Below are 26,886 nucleotides of genomic sequence, written 5' to 3' on the forward strand. Positions count from 1 at the left end.
CCTTCCACACTGGTGCCCAACGTCCCAGCCAAGTGTTTTCTCAGAGGCAGGAGCTTGTGACCTGCTTGTGATCTGGTTCTAGTTTCAATGGTCACAGGAAGAAAAGCAGAGCCAGACTTGCTCCATGTTTGGGAAATCACTATGGAAAACTGAGACTGCAGGAGGCAGTGACTCTCTCCTTCTCATCTGGGATTAAGCCAGGCCCCACCATGCAAAAAGAGGCCAAGTAACCTGAACCCTTACTACCTGATGTCCCCAACCAGGGAATCACAGCACAGCTCTGCTGCCCATCCTCTTTGGGACAGAATCAATGGAAATCAGTGTCCTCAGGGACAGCTGTCACTCACTCTTCAGGGGCATATTTGTATGGTTGTAGGGAGTGGTTATCCTGTGGCATGCTTTTGGTCATGAAGCCAGCACTTGGCAAAAAGTGCTGATGGCAGCTGTGAAGCCAGGTGTGGTTTACCAGACACAAGTCTACAAGGGTCTGCCTTCAGTATGTGAGGCTTTGGCAAGACACCACACGTGAGCTTGCCCATGGCTGCAGTCCTGCAGCTTCAGGGTGCAGCAGGCACCCTGGTGGCTCTGCTGCAGTCGTGTTTGGGGTGGGTAAGTGGCTCTCCCTGGTAAAGCAACTGCCTGACTCAGCTTTTTTAGGGAGGTTATCGCTGAAACAAACAAAAGAAAGAGAACCAAAACATTGGTCAGAATTTTCACTCTGACAAAACAACATTTTTGCTTTTCCCTTTTCATCCAGAATTGGGATTTTCACCAGATGGAAAACTTCTCATCATCTTTTTGCATCAGAAAGCACAAATCTCAGCAGAAGCCAGTTCACAGCACTGTAATCACAGCAATTGAATACTTGGTTGCTGCTACTGCTAGAAACACCAACAGTTATACCAGACTGCTGGACAGCAAGAGCAAGAGGAATGACCAACCCCTTTTAGCCTTCCCTTCCCATCTTACCATTTCCTCTTGGATGCCACAATGCAGATGAAACATCATCTCCTCAGACAACTCACACACAACCTGCCTGCCACACCTGCAGCTGAGCCACTGGATGGCATTAAGAGTACTTTGAGACCTGAGAATTTACACAAAGACACTACTCTCAATTCATGTGGCACCAGGAAGCATAAAAGCATCCAATTCCTGATGGGAAGCGGACATGAATGCTCAGCCACAGAGCTGCTGGCCCTCAAACTGATGTCTGTACACACTTTAGAAGACACTGCTGCAAAATCCAAAGCACAACTGACAAACTGCTCAGTTTGGCAAAACGTGCCAGACCAGCCACCCCCAGCACTGTGCCTCCTACCCAAGCAAAGGGTAATGTTGCATTCTCCCAGCACAAGACAAGCACTAAAAGATATGCAGATCTTTAGCAAAAAAGAACATGGTCCAGAGTATTCAGCTGGCAGATCATTAACCTTTAATACACTTTGTGACATATCCAAGACATTTTTAAATCACATTTCATTAGTATATTCCAAAAAAATAAAATCCAAACCCCCAAACCCAGCAACCCCCCACCAGTTTTAGTTTTAGAAGTTACACATATATAAATACAGTTACAAAAAGGAGAACATTGCCTTAAGAATTCCAGTTATAAAACATAGATGCATTTGCTAAGATTAATGTTTTAAGTCACTGATCTGAATCTGTTTAAGCCAAAGGAGTCTACTAAAACTAATAGATTTGTCACATGAAACAAGCATTCAGTTATTAGAAGCCTTGTCTATTCACCATGAATTCCACATACTCTATTCTGTGCATACAAAGTGTACTAGTATATTTACACTCTGAAGTCTAAACCAGTGTAAAAAATATAGATCTCTTCAGGAATAATGACATCTCTGTTACATTTTCTATACAAAATACTGCCATGCAGTGTTCTTACCTACCTCTCAGGGGGGGAAATGCTCTTTTTGCCAGTGTAGTGCTGTACAGTCTCTGTACTGCTCTTGTGAATTGTACTTTGCAGTTCCCTCAATTTCCAGTGTAAAGCTGTATTCAAGTCTATAAATTCAAGTGTATTTTGAGCTGCAGTGTCCTCCTGGGCTGCCCTCAGGACCTGGCAGGACTGCAGTGCCCACAGCACCGAGCCCATGCAGAACTGCAAGGTGCACCCCACATCCTCGGCAGCTTTCAGAGCCATCATTTGAAGGACACCAATACTGGATCCATCTCACAGGAGTGGCATGAGGAGACACCTCAAGCCTGTCATCAATACAGACCTCATTTAACAAATGGTCAGCAAAGGCAGTACAGCTCTACACAGCCCATGTTTGTTTTCAGAGAGGGATGCAGGTGTAAAGAAAGGGACTAAAGAGACCACAATAACATGAGGCTGCTTTTAGCCACAGTGCAAATTATTTAAGACTTCAAAAAAGTGACTGTGCACGGCCATTTTTTCATCTAAAAATACTGATTTCTCATCAGTACTGTTAGGATATCCTAAACATAAACAAACATAAACTCAAATAAGACACTGCTGGTTTTCTCTGTATCTACACCAGCAGACACATTCAGGCCCCAGGAAACCAAAACATTTGTGGTAATTTCCAGTGAGGCCTTAAAATCACCTGATTTTCTTCCTGCTTTACCTTTTTCTACCTCAGCTCCAAACTGTAAGATCAGCTTTTTTGTCAGGGCCTACATCTGTTGTGCTCCACCTGAGCATTTTCAATGCTCTTCTTTAAATCAGCTACAGAAAAGTTTCTGTATGAGTAACACGAGCCAGGGATTTGACTGTACCAACTTCTTGGAGTCTCCCAAGAGCAAAGAAGAAGAGCTGAGCTCATCAAACACACCCTCAATGTGAACAAGCACAGAACTGCCCTGTCTGACCAGACACACACAGTCCTAAGGAAAGCAGTCTCACAAGTTGCTAAGGTTAGGAGGGAAATGTACAAGGTGAACATTTCTTTTTTTTTATTATTTTCATTAAAACAACCACAATTTTCTAAGCAAGGCAAGCTACCAACCTGTCTCTTTCTCATGCAGAAAAACAGATGCTGTGTCTGCTGACCTATCTGGCTGATGTATTAAAAGAAAAGGCAAATGACAAAACCTCCTAAAATTGGGTCACTAGGCCAAAGTGCTACCTTAATTCACGTGAATACTAATTTTTCAGGCTCCAGTCAGGCTACCCTAACATGGACAGTAAACCAAAACTTTGCAGCAGCCACATGCTGCTTCTCCCCTTTGACACAGCAAATAACCACCTCATTAAATTGCTTCTAATCCTGTCTATAAGACTTTATCCCAGGTGTATATTTACCTGCTTTCAAAGCAAGCTTAGGTTGGTTTTTTTTTTTTGCTAAAAGAAGATACCCTGGGCACACACTTTCTTTTTGCCAAGTTTGTATTTGTTTTGAATGTATTTTGAAAAAGAAATTGGTCAGGTGCCTAAAGTTCAAGATATACAAGAAATTATTCAGCAGCAGATACTATTGACACAGCACCCTTGTAATTCTGCAGATCCCCTAACAAATGTTAGAAGTTTCTGTGTTACACCAAACACAGGACACAAGCAGAAAAGGATGGCAAAACTTAGTCTCACAGTTCTGGGGCTAAAACATCCTGAATGAACTTCAGTGTACGCTGATACAGGAAAGCATCCTTCTTCTTAGGCTTGCAAATATTTAGATGATTAACATCCACTGGAATAAGGTCTCCAATTCCTATGTCTGGAAAAGGGAAAAAAAAAAAAGAAAATCAAGTTCATAAGACAACCTAGAGTGAAAAGAACATCTTGCATTAGCAACTTCTCTCTCAAAAACAACTTCTCCTATCTTCAGTAAAACTCTTTGTCCGTCATTATTTTTTCATGTGCTAAAAGCATCAGTACACACAGTTATGGCCTGACAGAGCTCTGTGCTGCCACAAAACCCACACTGGCACAGGAGACACCATTAGGTCAGAGTTCTACTCTCTTTTTTATGAAATACACAAATGTAAATTTCTCCATACAGACAACTTTGCTGAAACAAAACTTCATTTTACTGATAGCACAGTCGTAACTGAGGTTTAAGCATTGATGTGATCAGGGATGTAGTTTAATGCATGGTAACCTGAACCTGATCACCACCAATTGCCCATATTCCTTACACAAACTGACATGGATGTGAAAATCTGGACTACAATGAACCTGAAATATGCTGCCAATCACTATGCACATTTCCAGATAAATGAAATATTTACATTGCTTAATTGTAGAGTACAAATATTCCATTTTCAGCTGATTTTGGGCACACTACAGTACAAAATTTATTCTTTCTTGACAGCCATCACCACTAACTTTCCAGTTAGGATGCAGTGACTGCCACATTCTAGTTTATTGTCTATTCACTCATCACCAAGAGAAATCCTCCATTTTGCTTTGACTTCTGTATCTCAAACCATGTAAAATTACACCAGAGCAGGATGAAGCTCTGCTTTCATGTGCCCAAGCAGACCTGCAAGAAAACAGGGAGCTGTTTACCCATCAGCCTGTGTTTGGAACAGAGTGGCCTGCTACAGACCTGCCATGTGCCCTCTAAAGGTGCTCCAGAGCCCTCATGTGTCACTAGGTGTCACCCCTAGAAGAGGAGACATGCTACAAAATTACAAGTGCACAGCACTCACTGGGGTTCTGTTATTCAGCCCTCTTTTTAACCTTATTTTGTTAAATAATAACAAAAAAAGGTTCGGTTTTTCAGTCCTTGGCAATAAGACTGCATCAGCAACAATTTTGCAAAGCATTGCTCCTCAAGAGGATCTGCTACAAAAACCTGCTAAATAGTGACTCAGATAAACAGGGATGCACAGCCCACCTTTCCCAGAGCACCTAACCCTGCACTCAAGCTTGTGGATTAGCTGGTGGAAAGCCTGATCTAAAACCTAACAAAGCAGTGGCTTCTGGCCTTACAGTTACCTCGGGCAGTGCAAAAGAAAGACTGAAAATATAAGACTTAAAACAGTTTTCTAAGCTGAACACACATAAACAAAAGCAAGGGAAAAACGTGTCTGGTTTCCCCTTCTCCTAAAAAAGGCACAAAGATGGAGGGAACTCTTCAGGAGGCAAACTCTATTGCTGGAGTTCACGAGATGTGGAAGGTAAAGGATTCTTAACACTGAATACCAGCTTTGTGACTTTTTCCTTCCATTAGCAGTTGACTAATTTTCTTTCTTAGTTTTTTAAAGGAGAAAATAGCTGGAGTTTACAGAAGCATCTGAAACACTATGCAGCCTACCTATTCCAAGATAAACCACAACTAATCACAATTCCAAATGAAAGGACTCCTACATCAGACCAGGGTCTACCCTGCTTTTTTAACAGATGTTATTCTGATTTCAGAAAATCAAAACAAACAACTGTTATTTTAAGATCTAAACATAGCTGCTTCTGATCTCAGCAGTCAAAAGTTTAAACAAAACCCCACATACTGTACTAGCCTTATTTTTCTACATTTTTACCATAATATTTATAACCTTTTCTCGTTATTGATGCTTACATCAACAGATATCAAATTAAATAAATTAAATGGGTATTTCTCACTTACCTGCAGACTCTACAGGTACAACATGCAGTTTTAACATGCTGCCTATGTGTGTGGGTAGGGTTTCTGCAAAACTCAGCACTGAAAATTTCTTGTCTTTGGCAAAAGACAAGAAGTCATCATTCAGCTCTTTAAGGGCAGGAGAATCTGAGAAAGAGCAACATAATTTTTACAGTGTTATAAGATTACAGCATTCTTCTGGCAAGAATGAGAGATGTTTTTATTATATTATGACAGTAAAAGGTGTAGCATTTTGTTTGTAATCCCTTTTTCCAACTAGCATATGCAATAATTTCTTCTGACTCCCCCTTTTCCCCTCACCACTGCAATCAAATGAAAACTACTCAGAATTGCTTGCAATAATTCAACACACAACCCAAAACATAAAAAGGAGGTTTGTTGTTTTTCCCCAGCTTTCTCTGACAGCACAATGAAAAAACCCAAAGCACCAAGAACAGCTTAGCAGAGTTCCTGTGGCTCGATGGTAGCAAAGTGAACATACCCTTGCTGAGCTCCTTAACCTCCACAGATGGGAAGAGGAGATATCTGGCATTTATGGAATATTCAGCCAGCTGGGAACCATGGTGAGGTACGCTATAAAATATGATTCCTCTGGTGTTGTTTACAATTTTATCCATTTCTGGATTCTTGGAAGCATCCACCAGCATCTTTTTGACTAGAAGACCTGGCAACAGAAGCTGAATTAATGCAGGGATTTAAATCACTGGGAAATAATGACCATGCTATATTAACCATGAGACAACTAACCATATTCTTGCCTTGGTTGATTGGTCCTTAGATTGTCAAATATGTAAGATTAACTTGAAAAAAACCCAAATCACGCTTGAGGAGGCATCAATATAAAATGTCAATGAATGATGCAAATCCAAATTTGATTTCTGTTATGTGTTGCTAATGACATTTACTATATGCCTGATCATGGAGAAAATTTTGCCTCTGGATTTCCATTTACATGAATTTCAACTCATTGAGTTTTTAAATCAACACAGTAAGAACAAACAGCAACAACAATCCTTTCAAAATGTATATGCTATTAAATATAATGCATTAAGAAAATAGAAATCTGTTTTTTCATTTTTAAGTCTTCGCCAATTTTTTAAATAAACTATTCTGAATAACTGCAGTTCTACCTGAATTTGGTTAATGGCTTATTCTGAAACCTTTAATGCAAATAAATGCTTTATACCAAACAGGCAACACGCTTACCACCCATGCTATGGGATACCCACACCAGAGGTCTGTCTCCAATCCCAGCAGCTTTGAGCTTGTCAAGCAGCTCACTGCTCCTGAAAGCAATGGACTCCCTGCACAGAGAAAACAAACACAGGCACCATGGAGCATGACATGTTAAATGTAACGTTAAAACACAATGAATTTTAGTGCTGCACATTTATGAAAGTGAATTAGGTAAACAAATATTAATTATTTCATTATTGTTTCTACATTGAAAAAGGCCAAGAACTTTTCTAAGGATCGCTTCACAAGGACAATGGGAATTGAACTAAATTCAGTTTCTTGCTCTTGCTAGGAAGTCTTACTTTAATTTTGCTCAGCAAACATTTCTGTTTTCTTGACAAGTTGTTTTATAGAGTTTTAAATAGTTTCATTATACACATTGTAGCAAAACAGTTGTTATTCTGTGAAAGCAACATCAACACATAATGAACTTCACACCCTGCACCATGAACAAATCTCACACACATTTTGCTCAAAATGTGGAGCAATGCACAGAAATTTAAAAACTAAGTGCATGATCAACCAATACATTTAAAAATCACAACCAATGTCAGTTACACTTGCCAGACAATCTCCAAATGCTTTCTACTGGAATAGTATGAAAACACAACAATCTCCATTTTATAAACAAGAAGACTGAGCTCTGGAAAGGATAAGCTACACATTAAAGTTTGAAAATGAATCTGCGGTAGAACCAAAACAAAACCAATGCCAATGCCCAATCCAAGCCTGAAAGTGCAACACTTGCACTTTACTTTGCTCCTTGCAGTGTAACAAGAATCAAACACAGAAGGTCCTTGGGTAATGAAAACATCAGGATATGGGGGCAACCACTGTGCAAAATAATTCACTTCATCTCTATTGGTCTCAGCATTCTCACTAGAAATTGCTTTATAACACATATGAAAAGAATAATCAAATGTGCTTTTTCAGATGAACAGTACGCTCTAGGCTAGCAGAGACAAAAATGCACTTCTGAAACAGTGAATGAGACTGTACATTTAAGACCAAACCTAAGGTTGTTTTTCTACTGCAACCTCATTGTTCCTGCTAGTTAAAAATATCTTCAATATCTTTCATTTATTATTAACCACATAAAATTATCAAATATTATGGTTGGGTGATCATAAATAGCTAGTAATGTAATTTTCCATTTTGAAATGAAAAAGACGTTATCTTTGGGAAAGAAAAAGGAAATATATGTTTATTGCTTTTAACATACTTGCTCCAGACAGACATAAGGAGAGTTTTCTTAGAATCATAAAATCATTTACATTTAAAAGACCTGCAAGATCATGGAGTCCCAGCCCAAAGACAGCCAAGTCCACCACAAACCCATGTCCCTAAGAGCCTTATCTGCCTGTCTTTATATTATCTTCAAGGACTGGGACTCAATCACTTCCCTGGGCAACCTCTTCCAGGGCTTGACGATGCTTTCAGTGAAGAATTTCTTCCTAATACCCAATCTGAACCTCCCCTGGTGCAATTTAAAGCCAATTCCAGTCTTCTTGGACCTGCACAGGTAACCACCTACGTGCTCCTTACTGTAATTTTTCTGCCTAATTTCAAATAGGCACATTAACAGTCTTGTGTTCCTCATTTTCTCCCTGCTTACACATTTTCCTTAATGCAATAATTGCATTGATCTTTCATATAGCCAGAGAGAGGAGGGAATGAACAAGTACCAAGTTCCCAGTCTATTATACATGTTGAATTTTCTTTCTTTTCCCTGCACAAAAAAACTCCATTAATTTTCAGATTCTTAACCTGTAAGCAGCCGTGCACCTGCCCCTGCTGCAGTACACAAGTTGAATTTACAGTACTGGTTACATGCCTAAATATCTGCATAAATGTTTGAAGCATTCTGATTTAAAGATCACTGAACCTAATAACCAAATTCTATTCAAGACAAAAAAAATCTTTGCAGGCTCAAAGTGTTCTTATTTTTCAAGATGTTTGGAGGTAGCATCTTCCTCTGACCTACCCTGTTCAAGGTCAGTAAAAGCAGCATTCCTCTAGCAAGGACAATTACACTCTGATTGAATCAGATACAGTTATTGTATTTTATCATCAAAGTAACATTTTTTGAATAACAGTATGTTTGTACCAGAAATAGTGTGGCCAGCAGGACTAGGGAAGGGTTGGTGAGGCAGCACCTCCAGTCCTGTGTTCAGTTTTGGGCCTCTCACTACAGCAAAGACGTTGAGGCTACATCAGGTCCAGAGAAGGGCAATGGAGCCACGGAAGGGTCTGGAGCACAGTTCCTATGAGGAGAGGCTGAGGGAGGGATTAGCCTGGAGAAAAGGAGGCCCAGGGAGGCCCTTACCACTCTCTACAGCCCCCTGAAAGGAAGCTGTAGCTGGGCAGGGGGGTCGGCCTCTTCTTCCAGGGAACAGTGACAGGGACAAGAGATAACAGGGAATGTTTAGGTTGGATACAAAGAAAAATTTCTTCATCAAAAGGGTTGTGATGCTCTGAAACAGGCTTCCCACAAGTGCTTGACTCCCCATTCCTTGAAGCTTTTGAAAGGCATGTGGATGTGGCACTTAGGAACACTGTTTTGTGGTGGCCTTGGCACTGCTGGGTTAATGATTGTACTTGATCATCTGAAGGGTCTTTTCCAACCTAAATGATTCTGTGAAAATATATGCTTCATTTTATCAGGAGTATAAAGCCACAGTACAGTGATTTTTTTGCTGTGCTTATGAAGCATTATTGTGTCACTTTAAAAAAGACACCTCTTAAGAGATAAAGTTGCACTTTCATTAACTAATAGCATCATTTAGTGTCACCCTTAATATGAAGCAAAACAGACTAAAAATTCACGAAATTGCCACATGTAGCTATCCATGAGGCTAAAAACTTCAGCATACCATGACTATACTTAATATTTTTTGTAATCTGATTTTTCAAAGCAACAGGAAAAGTTAAATTGACTCTTTAAGAGTCGGTGATCCCAAGGATCAGCTTTACAGGTCTATGTCCTGGCCCTGCCTCCAAACTGCAGATGCTGCATTTCTTACCTTTGAGCCTCAACAGGACATTTTGCTTTCCAGTCACTCAAATGGGTGTCATACTCCACAGATATGATCCTAAGGGAAGGGCAGTCTGAAGCAAGCCATGTCTAAATTAAAGAAAAGTAAAACGAAAGGAGCTTATAATTGATGTACTTAAATTCTTGAAAGCAATGGAGAAAAGATGTTACTATGGGGACAATATCAAGAAAGACTTTTGCTCTTCAGTTAATCCCCAAATATATGTTACATCTGGATTGTCATTCTTTTATCACATGCTGGTGAATTCTAGATTGTTTCTGAGGCACAAAGCAGGCAAAGAATGGAGATTCATCTCTAACTCGTGCATTCCTGGCTCCCTCTCCTGGGTGAAACGAGTTACTAAGATTACCAACAGGACTGATCAAGTTTCACAAAGACACTTTTAGTGGCTATACCAGTGTGTTTGCTTGGAGCAGTAATTACTTATTCACCAACAATACTCAAGTAGCAATCTGCACAAAGTAAGGTACGCAGACACCTAGGTAAGAAAGGCAACTTAATTTAAAATGTTATTCTATAAATCTTCCTCAGCAATAATGTTCCATTAAAAAAAGAAAAATAAATAAGACAGAGCATAAGGAAAGCAGCCATTGCCTCCTCTTTCAGTAGCATGTGAATGATGCTGAGAACATAAAACTTAGCAGGGATTTTTCCTTGCAAGAACAACAAACAAGTCATTAACAAAAACTTATAATCAGGAACTTGGAAACTGCCACTTGTATAACAAACTACAAGCAATTGAATGAGAAAAAGACATCTGCCAGACAGTGTCCTTCTAGATGCTCGGGACAGCTCTCCTGAATCAGCAAGCAGCAGCCACATGTGAAAATGTTACTGTTTTTTTACCTTTGGCCAGCACTGAGTGTATTCCTCCTCCCCTTCTGAGGCTTTTCTATCCAAATGCCGGTCCATGTCCTGCTGCCGCCAGGTTTTAAATGCTGCTCCCAAAAGCCCATGAACAAAGAGGATGTCTGCTCTGACAGGCTGGCTGATCAAGCAAAAGGAAATTGTAAGAGATATGTGGTACCTGTCCTTTTAGCAAATTGAAACTTTTAACCTAAGGGATGCCAAAATGCTTTTTTTAACATGACGTGACTTCTTACCTTACAGACAACATTTCATGATATTTCAAAGAGCATACTCAGATAAAAACAAAAATTAGGGAACCACACAGAAGAAAGATATAAAATGAGGCATGGAAAGTATCCATATCATAAATCATAATTCTTTATAATGAAAAACACCTTTCCTGCCAGCCACTGTTCATGTGGCTTGGTATCTCCAGCCTTATCATCACATTAGATCTTCACTGTAACCAGAGTAACACCAATGACCCAGGGAACAGTTACCACTGACACCCAGACTGCTTCAGTCCCAGACTCACAACCACTGTTACTGAGGATGAAAATTTACTGCAACTTAGGCCAACATGTGCTGCTGCCAGTAGAATAATTACAAGGCACCAAGAAAAAGTGCAAAGGTTAAACAGTTGCAACCCACACAAAGCAGCAATTGATTTCATGTGCTGTGCTCAGATTTTCCATGCATGACAGTAATACTCTGTCCACACCTAGGGACTGCTCCAGACCCTTTTACTCTTCTTCCACTTGAGGATCTAAATTCAGTCCTTTCAACCCACCAAAGAACAGGAGTAGCAAGGTAACATCAGTACAGCAGCACTCTGATGTCAACTCTTCCAAAGTTTTGTAACAGAACAGCAGAACAAGTAACTCCAAGTACAGCATGTACAATGACTCCTTCTACTTTACCTGCTACGATATTGTGGATGTAAGACATAAACACCATCTGCATATTTTTCTTTCACCATGTCCCTGTCTAGATTAGCCAAAGCTCTGGATGCATGAGAAGACTGAATGATGTATGGGGATTTCATTACTTCAGCAAGAACAGAAACCCAACCTACATTGAGAAAAGGAAGGGCCAGGTCAACTAACAGAAACATCATCTGAACAACAGAATTCAGAAACATCAACCATCAAATCATACATCTGAAAATAGATGTTAAAACTTAAGAATGGCAACGTCAAAATAAATTATTTCAATCTACTCTTTACCTCAGGAAAGTCAAGGCTAGCTAAGTGGAATCTCCTAAATTTAAAATTCAGATGTATTTTACTACTGTTCATTTTATGATCTGAAGAAGAACCCCTTTCTCAGAAGAAAAAGAAACTGTATCAGCAGGTCAGTATAGCTGTAGCAAGAACAGATCTCAGATCTCTTTTTGCAGCTAAAATGCCAGGAAGATGGAGACAATGAAGCTTAAAGCATAAGAAAGGTATAGAAAACAACCTACAGAAGCAATGGCAGGTAAAAAAATTTGGTGCTTACTGTGAAAGTACAATAATTTCTAATTCTAAAATCCAGCATAAGAAAAACTCTCTATGTGATTAAAATATCTTCACTATTCTAAAATTTGTATACTATTTATACATTAGAAACATAAGACAAATTGGATACAATTCTCAATACAATTTTAAGTCAAAGATAGTATGGCTTACAAACACTTTATGATACTCCACCTAAGGTGTAAAATTTTCTCAAACATGGAAGGGAATTATCACAGACTACTGAGAAATGTAAAGGAATATTTTTAAATGCATATGCACACGTTTCTTTAAAATCCTGATAAATCTTGTTGCTGCTAGCAAAAACAGCCTATAAATCAGTTAGATTATAGTCAAGTCCATAAATAAAACCTGGGAATTTACTTCATGAGCATTGTTTCAAAACCATTACATTATGTTGTTACTAGTATAGTCAGTAAGCTGCTAATTCAAAACCATTCACTGTAAACTGAGAAAAAGAACAAACTGACATTCGAGTTTTGCCTTAAACTAACAAAACTACTAGGACCTTTGAGGACTGTATTCTTTTTTAAGAATAATGTATTTAAATTATGTTTCTAAGCAGAATACATGCTGACCACTGTGAAAGTTGTACTTAAGAAGAATACTATCTGAAGTCTACTTTCAGTTCTCCAAACACAATGGAAGATAGTCTGACTAAAACTAGCTTGGTCTCTGGTTTTGCATTTCTCAGTCAAGATGAAGAGTCAAAAATAACTGTTCAGAATCAAAAGTAAGTGCTCTACTCCCAGATATCCCATCACAGCTACTACACAGTGCATTACTGTTTTTCTTCTTCCTGTGCCAGCAGTTTTGGCAAGAAAAAGAGCCTTAGAGGTTCTTTCTTCTTATGCATCATCCAGCAATAAAAGAGAAGCTTTATCAACTATGGACTGGTAGTATCCAACTGCTCATCTCTGGAGTTTGATTCACTGGCTAAAATTCCTTTTGTACCGAGAGCTCTGTCCCAGAGAGCTGCTACACTCCTGCTTCAATCTCTTCTTCTACATGTATGGTTTCATCAATCATTAGGATTTAAGAATTGTGCCAGAGCCCGGGACAAAAGCCTTTATGTCCAGCTGCCTTTCTTCAGAAGTGAGCAGTATGGAAGCTGCAGGCCAATATAAGAATAAGAATACAAAAGGACAATTACACAATTCTGATTCTAGTCTATACCTTCAGATTTTCAGCAGTCAACTTTGTTTCCATTTGTAGAACTTTATGGATTTTTCATTTCATGAATTTGCCTCATCACTCTTTGAAGCTGTGTGAGTCTTCAACTACCATGTTTTGCGGCAAGTTTTATTTTGGTCATGCAATATATGGAAACTACTATTTATTTGTTCTCTCTTTTTATAATTTAATGTACAAGAATCTTTGGTCTTGCATTACAACAAACAGCAGATGACCATTCCCTCTTTGCCTTCTCTATGCCAGTGAAGAGAATTTTATAAATCTCTATCATATTCTCTTCCAGTTGCTTTTTCCATGCTAAGTGTCTTAGTCTAGTTATTTGTTCTTCATATCACAGCCATTGCAAATTTTTAATCACCCTCACCATCTTTTCCCATGCCTTTGCTACTTCTCCTTTGTGTAAAAATGCACACTGTAACTAACATCAAACATCAGCTTGGATTTACAGAATTGCATACTGACATTTTCTATTTATTTCTTTTCTTTATTTATCTGAAACTTTTGGAGTAGAAATCTACCACTGAGACAGCTTTCCTTTTACCTGCACGTACTATGGATGAGTGCAGATGTTCATCCAAAGCCATGTTCCCAATAATGCGGATTATGTTCCTCTGGATCTTTGCTGAATCTTTACGGAGCTGGTATATCCTCTGCAGCAGCTGGAGGCCTCCTTTAGCTTCAATTTTATCACAGTGAGAGGAAATCTGGCATGACAAAGTAAATGCAGTGACAATAAATAGACATTCTGCAAAAAGCTTTTTAGACACTGTTAATTCATAAATTAGAGAGTTTTAAGAAGTAGGTATAACACACCCCTTGTTGCATAGAAATTAGATTAATCTAGAATTTATTATGCCATATTTGAAGTGGAAATAAAGGTTTTAATATGCAACATGCATAATTCCTATGAATTGACAACTTGAAAATCTCAGGTATTAACTCCCTACCCTTCTTCATGTCTGAGGGAGATGAAATGGTCTCCACTTGGCATGATCAAATTTCAACTCAAGTTCGAGAGTCTGAACAGGTCAATTGTCTGTATTTGCTAAAGCACTATCTCAACCAGAGCCACTTGTCCATCACCCAAAATGCAATCATTATAATTCCTTCTCTTCAAAATGAAAAAGACTTTTTTACATTCCAAATAGTACTGCTATCATTACTGATCCTAAGACAAACAATTTAGTCCAGATGAATATGCATGGTAGCTTTGGAACTGCTGATAGCCTCAAGCCTGTGGCTTTCAAACAGGCATTTGGAATGAGTACACACACCTTGCTTAAACTGAAAATCTCAAATGTAACAAATTCTAGACTAAGTCAGAATTTCTATGTATGTGGAAGATGTGAAAAGAATACTAGGAAGCTGCACTTTATCCATCCCAACTATCAGTAACCATCTGGTGTTCTCAACACTGTTTTTCAGCATTCTAGGCTTCTGAACAATTAAGTGTACATAGAAAAATGTAGCAATAGGAAACAAGATGCAACACTGTTACAAAATGTCTTCTATACTCCTCATCTGTGCGTGCAAAAGCAGACTGGTCCTGGGAAGACCACTGTATTATTAGCTGTTTGCTGTGCAATATTTAGCCCAAAGAATACCTTTGTGTATGGGTAAGGTCTGCATTCTGTTCTGGTTTCTAATTAGAGTGAATTCATGACACTATTTTGCTTTGTGAAAACTAGGCATTACATCCTCAGAGCTGCCCTTTTACCTTTTCAAAGACACATACTTTTATAGTACAGGGGAATTTGTAAGGGTGAATGAGAAACAACAACAAAACTTACAGATACTTCTCCAAGTGAAAAAAACCCCACCATGTTACAGGAAAGTGCTCATTTCACACCCACCTCAGTTGTTTAAACATTCTTACAGAAGGAGAAAGGGGTAGCAGACAAGGAAATGGCAACTCCTTCCCAATACATGAGAGTGCATTAGAGAGGAATGTCTATAAATGTGGCTTTTCAGTTACAATTTGAAGACAAATTACCTTAGAATGCTGTACTAAAGCCTGCAAGCAAAAGAGTTCCACTGTCTCTGAAGGGACTATACTCAATGTCTCACAATATGGAAGTCCATTTCCTCCAAAACACCATAAGCCTCCCTGAAATGAAAAACCATAAAAATAGTAACACATTTCAAATGGCTACATTAAAAAAAAGGATTTCTAATCTAGAATGTTAAGTGTGTAATGATCTATAGAAATTGCTTTAAAGAGTGCACAGCATGCATGCACTTCTCAAAATGTACAAATTACACAACAGTACATCATAAAAGTATTTACTTTTTTAAACTGGAAATATTAACTACATTTTCAGTGTGGTTTCCTTACTCTATTAACTTCAAAACACACAATAAAGGGGAAAAATGTATTATTTTCATTTTGTTAATGAATGTCATCTTTTAAGATCATTTGCCTAAGCATAAAAAAGCAAGAATCAGCGTAACTCTAGACTTGCAAAACTTAGAAGAGGAGGAAGAAAGGTCTTCAATATGTGGCACAGCCTCAGAAGACCAGTCTCTCCATCACGCAGCAGAAAGACCAACATAACCTCGATAAAAATCAAAATACTTCCAAGTGTGATGTCTTACCAAAGCTCCCTTTGTAGCACGAGCTCTGGCTGTGAAAACAGTAAAGGAGTGATAGTGTAAAAATAGCACACATAACTCTGTCATAGAAAATAAGGAGGTATTGCACTCTGGAAACTCTAAACGAAGACTGACAAGCATTGTTATTAAAATGACATTCATTTTTGTTATTGCATCTTTTAAAAAATAAAAATCACTGATTAAGGAAGTTACACAAACAAAAAGTAAAATTCACAAGAGAGAGTGGATGAAACTGACATAAATAAAATTTTTAAACAATAATGGCACTTTAAATGACATTCCTAAAGCCACTTAGGAAGTTGCTGTACAGACACAGTTGAAGAATTCCTGGATCCAGGTCCAAAGAGACCATAGACTGCTGCAGTTCTGATTTGGGGGACCTATTTCAAAGAGGCACTTCCAAGTGATGTAACAGAGTTTACTATTTAAGGTGTGCTAATAACCTACCATTTTACTAGAGACTTAAGGGAGGTTTAATAATCTCATCAGTAAAAGAACATTCAAATAACAGTAAGATGAAATGTGAAAAATCATTTTATGAGCACTATAAGGGGAAGGAATGTTTTGGACAGAGTGTTGAAATGTCTGCTTAATGGGAAGGCTTGTAAGATATAATCCTTAACTACACCTTTCAACTAGCACAGCTGGGAAATATAAACAAGCTTTCAAGCAGACAGACTGTATTTAGAAGAGATTTTGCTCATGTTCTACACTCACAAAGCATCTGTACTTCTCTTCCTCTTACAATGATAAAAAGTACAGAAAAAGATTTATATCTTCGAGCTCTGCAGGCACACAGAACCCAAACAGTTCTGTTCTGCAGATGGGAACTCACCATTTGTGCAGCAAGAGTCTGGCTACTTTCCCGTAATGCAAGAGATGTGAAGTACTGGACACACGGATCAAGACCAGTCTGAGGTAAAGACACCAACAACAAACGAAGTTCATCTTCTATGGGATCATCCTGTGAGAAGTAAGCATGAACAGCTTTTAGGTTATTTTGTTCAAAGCATGAAGCAAAATGCAGAAGAGAGGAATATCTGAAATAATGGAATCAGCCATACTAATGAGGCCATAAAATCTGAACCTTGGACTTAAGTGCTCTGCAACTTCAGTTTAATAGTTTTATCAGTAAAGACTTTAGAAACTGATAATTACAAAATCACCAAATAAATGATAAAAAGCAAGCTTTACATTTCATATTTTGGTGACATTATCCTGATGGTTCCAAAGACCAAAAGAAAAACCAATTCCTCTTGCCAGAGGAATCTTAAAAGTTCATCCTTAAGTAATAGAAATTTTCATAGAATCATAAAATACTCAGAGTTGCAAGTGACCCACAAGGATCACAGAAGTCCAGCTCCTGGTCCTGCACAAGACCACCCCAAGAATCACACCATGTACCTGGGAGCATTGCCCAAAACTGCTTGAGTTCTGTCAGGCTTGGGGCCATGACCACTTCCCTGGGCAGCTTGTTCCAGTGCTCAACCATCCTCTGGGTGAAAAACTTATCCTGATATCCAACCTAAAGCTCCCCTGACAGAGCTTCAGGCCATTCCCTCAGCTCCTGTCACTGGTCACCAGAGTGAAGAGATCAGTGTCTGCCTCTCAGCTTCCCTCACAAGGAAGTTGTGACTGCAGTGGTCTCCCCTCAGTCTCCTCCAGGCTCAACAGGCAAGTGACCTCAGCCACTCCTCATGTGGCCTCCTCCAGGCCATCCACCATCTTTGCTGTCCTCCTTTGGACACTCTCTAATAGTCCAATATCTTTTTTATACTGCAGTGCCCAAAACTGTACACAGTGCTCAAGGGGAGGCCACACCAGTGCAGAGCAGAGTGGGACAATCACCTTCCTCATCCACCAACTTGTGATGCTGTACTTTTGGTACTGCAACATTAAAATTAGTGTATAAATTATTAGTAAAAAATGAAGACATTTCTTTTAAAGTTTGGTCTGAAAAATTAATATAAGTATCAGTATAACAATTCATATATTGACAGATGCCACAAAGTAATTTCATTTGCTCACCATCATTGAACTTGCCGTTATTCTAATTCTTTGATAAAATCAGAGATGGAGACTTAATTGTGTAGAGTTGCCACAATGATTTGCTTCAACTTCCTGAGCAGCAGATTGGCAACTCTTAGCTTCAATCACCTAGCAATCACACTGCTGTAAAAATATATCCACAACCATATACTGGTGCAACCTAGTATTTAAGGACTAGCAGGTAGAGATCCACTATCACATGATGTTACAAAGGCAAGAAAGCAAAAACTGAGACTATCACACCCAATCAAAGCTGATATTCAGAGTTCTGTTGGTTAAGATACACAGGTATTTTCTGACAGGGCCTTCTGCCTCTCTTCATTCTATTAGCATTCCAAAACACCTTGTATATTATACTTCACATGTCAGTTCTGTTTATTGAAGAAGCTGATGACATGACTTCTCAGACCATCATATATATAACATATACACACATTTAAAATGTGTTAAGCTGATTTTTAACTTAAAAATAAAGCAAGGCCAAATGTATCCAATAAGGATCTGCTGGTACCCAAAAGCTGGCAGTGAAGAGGTGGGCCTACAGTAGAGCACCAAGTACTACTGAGGAGGCAAAGGCCTCCAGGAGCACGCTCTGCTCCTGTGTAGGATTCTGTCAGTGTCAACAAGGCAATCCAGGAGGATTTCTTCACACTGCCTACTGGATAGAGACAAGCAGTGTGTCTGTCAGACTGGTAAGTGGCTCAGACTTCACTGCTTGTAAATATATCATGTGGATAACAGTCTAAGAATAATAATTGATCAATACTTCCAACCTTATTTCTTTCCATCATGGCACTCCCTAATGCGGATATACCCAAGGGTGCATCATGTATTAGTTTTGTATTTTGGTGTTTTACTACTAGTCAGTTACTTTAGAAGAACTTCACTTTCAACAAAGTTAACAACCAAAGTAGTAAAAAAGAAGTAAGCAAGTAAGAATCATCTAATACCCACTTTTCTTTTACTTACAGTCTTTATTTTTGGCAATGGTGGTGGAGGCAGGAAAAAGCGCAGGTCAACATCTTTGGATCGAGCCAAACCTATAGCAGTCCTTTGATCACAGGTTTGAGCAACTGTGGCATACTGATAATCTGTTGTACAAGAATGTTAGAGTTAAAAATAACCTTAAATACTTCTGTTTTAAATGTAGTTCGTGATCTACTTTGCAAATATACTTGAAAAGAAGAACTATCTCTCTGCAGTTCACTTACAAAAACCTTCTGATTTTCTAACCATAAATTCCAGAATTTAAAAACTGCAGATGTTAGACCAGCACTACACTGAGCTGAAATACACTTGGGCACTAACTGCTCATTATAGGACAGTTTGATAATTCAGTGGCAAACTGAAGGAAAAGAAAATAAAACCTTGAAGTGGATCAACACTTTTTTCTACAAAAATTTCCTTCTATTCCTGTTACTGTTATACAATTTTAGAACAAAACTGACAAGCCATTTAAAAGATACTTTTCACAGTCATAGATTGGCAACACTTTTCCTTTGGTGGAGGTAATTTATACCTGCAAACTGAACTCACTGGAGCCTAACACTTTGTCCTGGTTGTGAAAAATCAGCACATACTTTCAGTCCTAAATTTTCTTTGACTTGGTTTTGAAGCATCAGGTTAAAAAAAGCCTGTTTCCCTCATGAGGCAGTTGGCAAGAATAATTAGTGTTTGTGAAATGTCCAAATACTTCAACAATGAGCACTACAGAGAAAGGGAGATAACAAAAGGCACTGAATTTCTGATACTGGACATCTTGTGCTCTGAAATCACCTCCTAAGAGTATTCATCTACAAAGAACAAAACTCAGTTTTGGTATATCCTAGCTTTGAAATATTTTCAAACACAGTTTGCTGGTGTAAATTCCCTGTGGAAATTATTTAGAATTTTAAAAAGGCGATTTGAAACAAGATAAATCCCATGGTGTGGAATTGCACTGGAAAAGTGAAAGATCCACAACTGACTAAATCACTGAAACAAGAATCCAGAATGGAATGTCACCTAGTTTATGTAGCCTGGTGGTGGAGGGGAAAGGAGGAAACACAAATACACATACACACACCTCCCCTTTACTTGGGGTTTCAAGGATATTTGCTGCTAGAGCAAGAGGGAGAACTTATTACTATTAAATAACTAGGGCAAAAAATGTCTTACAGATAATGCTTGCATGTACCAGCCCTCTACCTCTGGTTTGTCATTACTTCCTATCAGCTCCTAACCAATTTTTATTAACTTAACCAATGACCTTAAACTCATTCTTACAGAGCCTTATAAAAACACCACTGCCAAAACTTGTGAGTGCATTAGCAATCCCAACAGAAAACCCAAGGAACTAAAGAGCATGAACTGCTCTCTGTGCCACAGCAATGGTTACAATCCTGTGGTGGGGAAACAGAGATGCCTGCACTGCAGACACTCAGTGTTTCAGGGTATTAGGAAAGAACAGCTACTTGAGATGTAAATAATTCCCCCACATTTTAGACCAAATTTCAGAGTATATTTATCCTTCGTGCTGCTACTAGCTTTTCTTCATGCTGTCAGCAGACTTGGAACAGCTAACTGAGACTCTGTGGAACTTTTGGGACAAATTAGGCTACATCAGCATACATTACCATGCCAGTGACTGTTGCTTGCCAGGTCTTGTACAGCCTGCAGTCGGATTGCTTTGTCTTCTGACTGAGTTCTCTTTAAGAGAAGCCATAAGGCACACTCATGATCTTCTCCATCAAAGGTACTGAATTGTTCTTTGACCAGGAAACAAATGAAATTCAAGTTATTATTAATGAGGATTTTAACCAGATACATTTCTATTAGTGGAGTATGGAAATATGTAGTTTTAAAATATTTGAGTATTACTTGTTCACAGTAATTTAGAGTGTAAATTAGTACACTCTAAATTAGTACACATTAAATTAGTACAGTGAACAAGGACAGAATGACATCAGTAAAATGCTGATCCTAAAATGTTGAGATTGTCTCATTTTAGTGACACCAAGTTGGTATTTCATGTATCTACATGACAGACACAACCCCTGGCTGGCACTTACCAACCAGAATTACCAGCAGGAGCTGCAAATTATTAGTAACTCTTGAGGCTCTGACCTTGAAGAATTAATTTCATAAGATGACAGTGGAGATGCACATTGCTATAATCATTTAACAGAGAGTTAAATGAGAATAGACAGTATGCCTCAGGAGCAGAGTTTCTGATAGGAATGGAAATTCTTGTTTCAAATTACTTGAAAAAGCAGTAACACTGATCCAAAAAACTGTGCTGCTTTCAGTTAATACTGTCAATTTTGAAGAAAGCATACATACTTTACTAGAATGAGATTTTGAGAGTATTTCATTCCACAAACACCTTTTTTACACAAAAATTATATCAAATATTAACTTGGTATCTTAAATTTTAAATCACTCTGGAACAAGCAAAAAAACAACTCTCAAATATCCTCATAAGCATCACTTTCACTTACTTTAAGAAAACAAATTGTTCTAATACACAGAAAATAGACAACTGACTGATAAACCATATAAATATAGAAATTGTAAGCTGTATCATCACTATTTCAAGGACCAAAGAACATGTTACCTTTGTAAGAAAAAATGTTTTACTTCCTATTTGCCCTGCTTCTTACTGTTAAAAAATAATAACCATAGATAAAGTCCAACTTTCAATACCTACCACTAAAAGGTGTCCGGAAGATTTTAGCTTCTTTTTCTAGAATTCTCCTCACTGCTTTATGGATTTCTTTTCTGGCTCTGTATGTAATTCCTACAAGAGTATTTTTATATTACTGGAAGTCTGAAAGACAGTTCCTTCACCTCACATTTTGTAAAGATATGGAAAAAGAAATATACACACATACACATATAGACATTGTATAAAGAGAATTATTTGATATAAAGACAACTATGTATAGAAAGAACTATCTTAAAAAAACCCCAAACCAGTCAGCAGCTTAAAATAAATTGGGTGACATTTCTTGGTAACAGATTTCAGGAAATATAACTTTACTTGTTATATAAGGGTGACCTCCAGAAACATTCTACTCTCTTAGAATTCTGTTTTTGGAACTCAAACAATTATGCATCTTACCTTGATATTCACTCGGGCTTAGAGAAGCTGTACGTACGTATATATAGGATTTCAGTTTTTCTTGATGTAGAGCTTGAGTATCGATTTTCAGTAACTTATTTAAGGACAGGACTTGATAGGTAATGAATACAAAGCCTCTTTAAAGAAAAAAAAAAAGCTGCATATGAATATCAGCTAAAACAACATAATAAAAAAAATAGCAATCCCACTGGCATAAACCATAGAGATTTGACAAAATACATAATAGTCTGTAGATTATCTTGATTTAGCAAAGTGGAGAAAAGGCTATAAAATACTTGAAATTACTTATAACTATCAGAAATTGTGCTTCAAGACTATATTCTACCATGTCTAACATCCCCTAATACTATCACATTTTTTGAAAGATATACATATTAAAATTTAACCATATCTTTAAGTTACATATATGTTCATTGGTTACAACTTACCCTAGTATAAGTGATCCAGTTACCTTTGCAACTTTTCCTTGAAAAAATCAAAACCAAATGTCAAACAAAGTTGTGTGCATCACCTCAATATAAGCACAGTTACCATTTGATTATCAGACAGTAAGAATACAAATCATTAAGAACAAGCTTTAAAAAAAATTCTATTGCTCTCTAGCTTTCAAGAAATCATTAACCAAAATTTACAACTGGAGAAAACATAACTTGATTCAGATTTCCTGCTCTCCTAAGCGAGATGATAAAACACGTATCCTACCAGAGCCATTTACTTTGAATATTGCTACCTCTCAATTGCATGCACTGCTCAGCTATCAGAAACAACAGTGAACTTTCTCTGCCTGTAACACTAGCAGTGATTTGGAACTCAAAATCATTTTAAGGAGTTAATGTTTTCTTACATGTTGCAGCTATTTCTTCAGTGTCTATTATTACACACAGGACTATGTATGTTTTTGAGAAGTCCTGCAGCGTCTCCATAAGTAAATACATTTAAAAAAATAATTCAATTGAATCTAATCTATAAAGCAAACAGATAATACATGCTGTTTGCAACAATTTGCCTTTTAAATAAAATTATTCCTTCCAGATTTCAGCTACTTTGTATCTACAAAATCCATCTGATTGTCTGGATATAAGGATCTCTATCCAGAGAAACTCTTATCATTACCAGCAGCAGCAAACCCACTGTAACACATCTCACCTATCATGAATAATTTCTTTTCCTCAGCATGAATTGGGAGACTTGCCCCACAACCACTGCTATCAGCTTCCATCTTTGTGAGGCCATAAGAATTTTGCATGCAGACAAGAGGCATCAGCTACATGTTGAAGAAATAACTGGCAGAGAAGTTTGAAAAAGAAAAAAAATGCAATACTTCCTGTAGAGCAGAAATTGAAATATCCTATCTTTAATGCTCAGAAATAAATTTCAGAACTGTAAGAACTGTCATTATATGCTGAAGACACCAAAGAAAACGGAGACTAAGCAGAGCTTGAAGTAAAAAAGGAAAAAGAAATAATAGAAACAAGTTTTATTCACTGTTTATGAATGTAACTATTTCATGGCTCTAGAGATGACAAAAAAAATCAGACATAAGTGGAATTGAAGATAGTTTAAGGAGATCCCATTTAGTTAGGGAAAGACCCTCATCTAGCGTTCATATCTGTTCCCAGATAATCTGCTGGTGTCATATTACACATCACCATGCAAAGCAAGGTCAGCAGCAGAGAGCACGAACAAACAGAAGCTTTTAATCACTAAGCATTCAAGGGCTTAAAACCTCAGTATTGTTTAATTAAGCATGGTGTCATGTCATTCCTTTTTATTAACACTTCAGATCAATACATAATGAACTCTACTTACTGATGTCATACCAGGGTAGGCGTTTTTTTGTGGTTGGACCAGAAGTTCCTATTTTTCTGTAGCAAAATACACAGTAAGCAGCCACTGACATTCTGCATATTGAGGGGGAAAGAAAAAAAGTGATGATTGATTTGAGAATTACAGCAGAAATCCTGTAGCATTTTTTTCCTGACTTTTTACAGCAAAGGTCATGATGGGAAAGGTCATAATAAACCATGTTTGTGTCATTTCACTCCATATAAAGCACTCTGGCTAAAGAACTCAATAAATTTCTCAAATTATGGGCTGAATAATGGGCTGACTTTCAATTATAAGAGAAGTTTAAAGCAGTTTTTTTATCAATTATGTTACTGTTCATTTCAGTGACTAAGTATCTCCAATCAACTTCTCTGCTTCTAAGTTTCCTTTCCTACTTCTAAGTCACTCTTCCCTAAATACCAGATATGGTCCTATCTCCATCAAGACATTACTCAGTATGACACGAGCTTTAATACAACTTAGTAACCAAGCCCTTTTAAAAGTTCATCATTTATTGTGTTGGCAAGTTTTATTTTGACTAACAAGAATTAATGAGCTACTACATTAAAACTAACATTTTTCGCATACAGTGCAGAAGTAACATGAAACTCCTATCTACTAAGTGAAATTTTAGTGTCTGCATTGGTGCGATTGTACTAACTGAAATATTGAGTTAATGCGTTTATAGGGATGTAAAAACACACCAGTATCTCTCAAATACAAATCAAATCCTTGTCAAATAAGCTCAATTTGACACAATCACATCTAACTCAAAATGATAAAATGTCACATGTGTAAACCTGATGCTGAAATATGGAAGCCTAATTAAATTCAATTACCTTCTTGAATTTAAGGTAATCTCTGCAAACCAAGAAAAGTGTTTATATGACTTTTATCCTCAGTGTCCAACATCTGGACAAGGGAACTCTTTTTGTGTCCTTCCTTTAACATGTCTTCCCTCTTCTCTTATTTCCCCAAAAGTTTTGATTTTTCCCTTCTCTCCTGCTTGTGTTTGGGAGATTTTTGAAAAACAAAAGCATTACCCTAGCACTGTCAAAATCCCTGCAGACTGCTTTTTGACTTGTTATTTCACCATTGTTTATCCTTTCACTTCAACAGAGTACAACACACTATGAAACACTTTTAAGACTTTGACCATCAGTCCTCTAGAGACACCTCTCCTGCCTCCAAACTCCTTGTCTCATGACAGCTCCTTTACTCCCAGAATCACAGTACTCACATGTCACAGAGAGATTTTACGAAAAAACTTTTGTCAGGATCTTTTCTCCTAAGAAGCTGAGAAGCTTCAGCCTCTCCATGTTTTGCTGCTTTGGAATGTGATTTGGAGAACTGTTTACCCAGCATGTGAAATTGTTTTTACTTGATGACCAATGACAGCCACCTGCGTCAAGGCTGTGAGCAGTCACAAGATTTTATTATCATTCCATTACTTTCTATTGCTTTCTAGCCTTCTGATGAAATCCTTTCTTCTATTCTTTTAGTATAGTTTTAATGTATCATTTTCTTTTAATATAATATATATAATAAAATAATAAATCAGCCTTCTGAAACATGGAGTCGAGATTCTCGTCTTTTCCCTCGTCCTGGGACCCCTGTGAACATCACCACACTCACATTTACTCTTCTCTCTAACCACAGTCTGAAATAAACGTGGTTCAGTGACAGCAGGTGCCACAATTGCTAAGATTTCAAACATGCACTGCAAACACAGGAGGACAAAGCGAGCACCGCTGTTCTGCTGCCAGGAGCTCCTGTTCAGGTCCGGGAGCAAGCATCAAATTATCAAATGTTAAGGGTCTGGAATGGACCTTAAAGATCACCTAACCCCACCCCTGCCATGGGCAGGGGAACCTCTCACCAGACCATGCTGCTCACGGCCTTATCCAGCCTGGCCTTGAACACTTCCAAGGTTGGGGCATCCACAACCTTCCTGAGAAATCTGCTCCAGTGTCTCACCACCCACACAGCCAAGGATTTCTTTCATAATATCTAATCTAAATGTCTCCCCTTTTCGTATGCACCTATGACTCCCGGTCCTACACCACAGTTCCTGATTAAGTGTAGGACTTCATCAGTCTCTGACCTCCCTGCAGGACCCCTCAGACACTGCAAGGATGCCGTGGGGTCTCCATGCAATCTTCTCTTCTCTAGGCTGAGCTGCCCCAACTTCCTCGCTCTGCTTTCACAGGGACGTGCTCCAGCCCTCCCAGCGACTTCGTGGCCCTTCTCTAGGCTTTCTCTAGCAGCTCCGTGTCCTGCCGATGCGGGGGAGCCCCGGCGCGGTCCCGCCAGAGCGGAGGAACGGGCAGGATCGCCGCCCCGCCTCAGCCGGCTGCTCTGGGGGCTGCGAGCGCGCACTGCCGGCTCTCGCCGGGCTTTTCACGCTCAGGCACGTACAAACAGAACGCAAAAGGAGCCATTTCGCACCGTTTCACAGCCCGCCCAGGCAGCTCCGAGCCCCGTCCCGCACCGGGCTGCGGTTCCCACCCACCCGCCAGTGACTGCGCAGCTGGGGCGTGTTAAAAAAAAGACAAAAACACCACCGCAAACCCAACTTTAGGCAATGCAACACGTAAACGGGCAAGAAGCCAGGAGGGGGTGGCTCTGTGCCTCTTTCCAACGGGGAGGAACAGCGCACCCGTTACCCTGAGCCCCAGCCCGCCGGCGCAGCGCCGCCCGCCATCCCAGGGCCCCCCACCCGGGCCGCAGCTCGCACCTTCCGCCTGCGCCGCCGCTCCCTGCGGCGGGCCCCGCGCGCCGCGTGACGCCATCGCGCCGCCGGCAGCCCCGGCCAATCCGCGGGCGCTGCCGGGGGCCCGGCGCTCCTGCGCATG

General features: G+C 38.9%; 1 protein-coding gene across 1 annotated transcript; it reads right to left on the reverse strand.

The window, feature by feature from the left end:
- Positions 1 to 1,405: 1,405 nt before the first annotated feature.
- SERAC1 (serine active site containing 1) lies at positions 1,406 to 26,820 on the reverse strand. The gene is made up of 17 exons (XM_064708228.1): positions 26,769 to 26,820; positions 24,014 to 24,105; positions 22,633 to 22,669; positions 22,184 to 22,320; positions 21,770 to 21,859; positions 20,697 to 20,828; positions 19,051 to 19,172; positions 16,868 to 16,996; positions 15,413 to 15,526; positions 13,961 to 14,123; positions 11,629 to 11,779; positions 10,706 to 10,847; positions 9,827 to 9,927; positions 6,774 to 6,871; positions 6,049 to 6,231; positions 5,550 to 5,693; positions 1,406 to 3,695 (listed from the first exon to the last, which is right to left on the reverse strand). The coding sequence occupies exons 2-17, from the start codon at positions 24,102 to 24,104 to the stop codon at positions 3,565 to 3,567; spliced, it is 1,965 nt and encodes a 654-aa protein (XP_064564298.1). The 5' UTR covers position 24,105; positions 26,769 to 26,820; the 3' UTR covers positions 1,406 to 3,564.
- Positions 26,821 to 26,886: the final 66 nt, after the last annotated feature.

The sequence above is a fragment of the Zonotrichia leucophrys genome, chromosome 3 (genome assembly GCF_028769735.1).
Source record: "Zonotrichia leucophrys gambelii isolate GWCS_2022_RI chromosome 3, RI_Zleu_2.0, whole genome shotgun sequence".
NCBI classification, from domain to species: Eukaryota; Metazoa; Chordata; class Aves; order Passeriformes; family Passerellidae; genus Zonotrichia; species Zonotrichia leucophrys.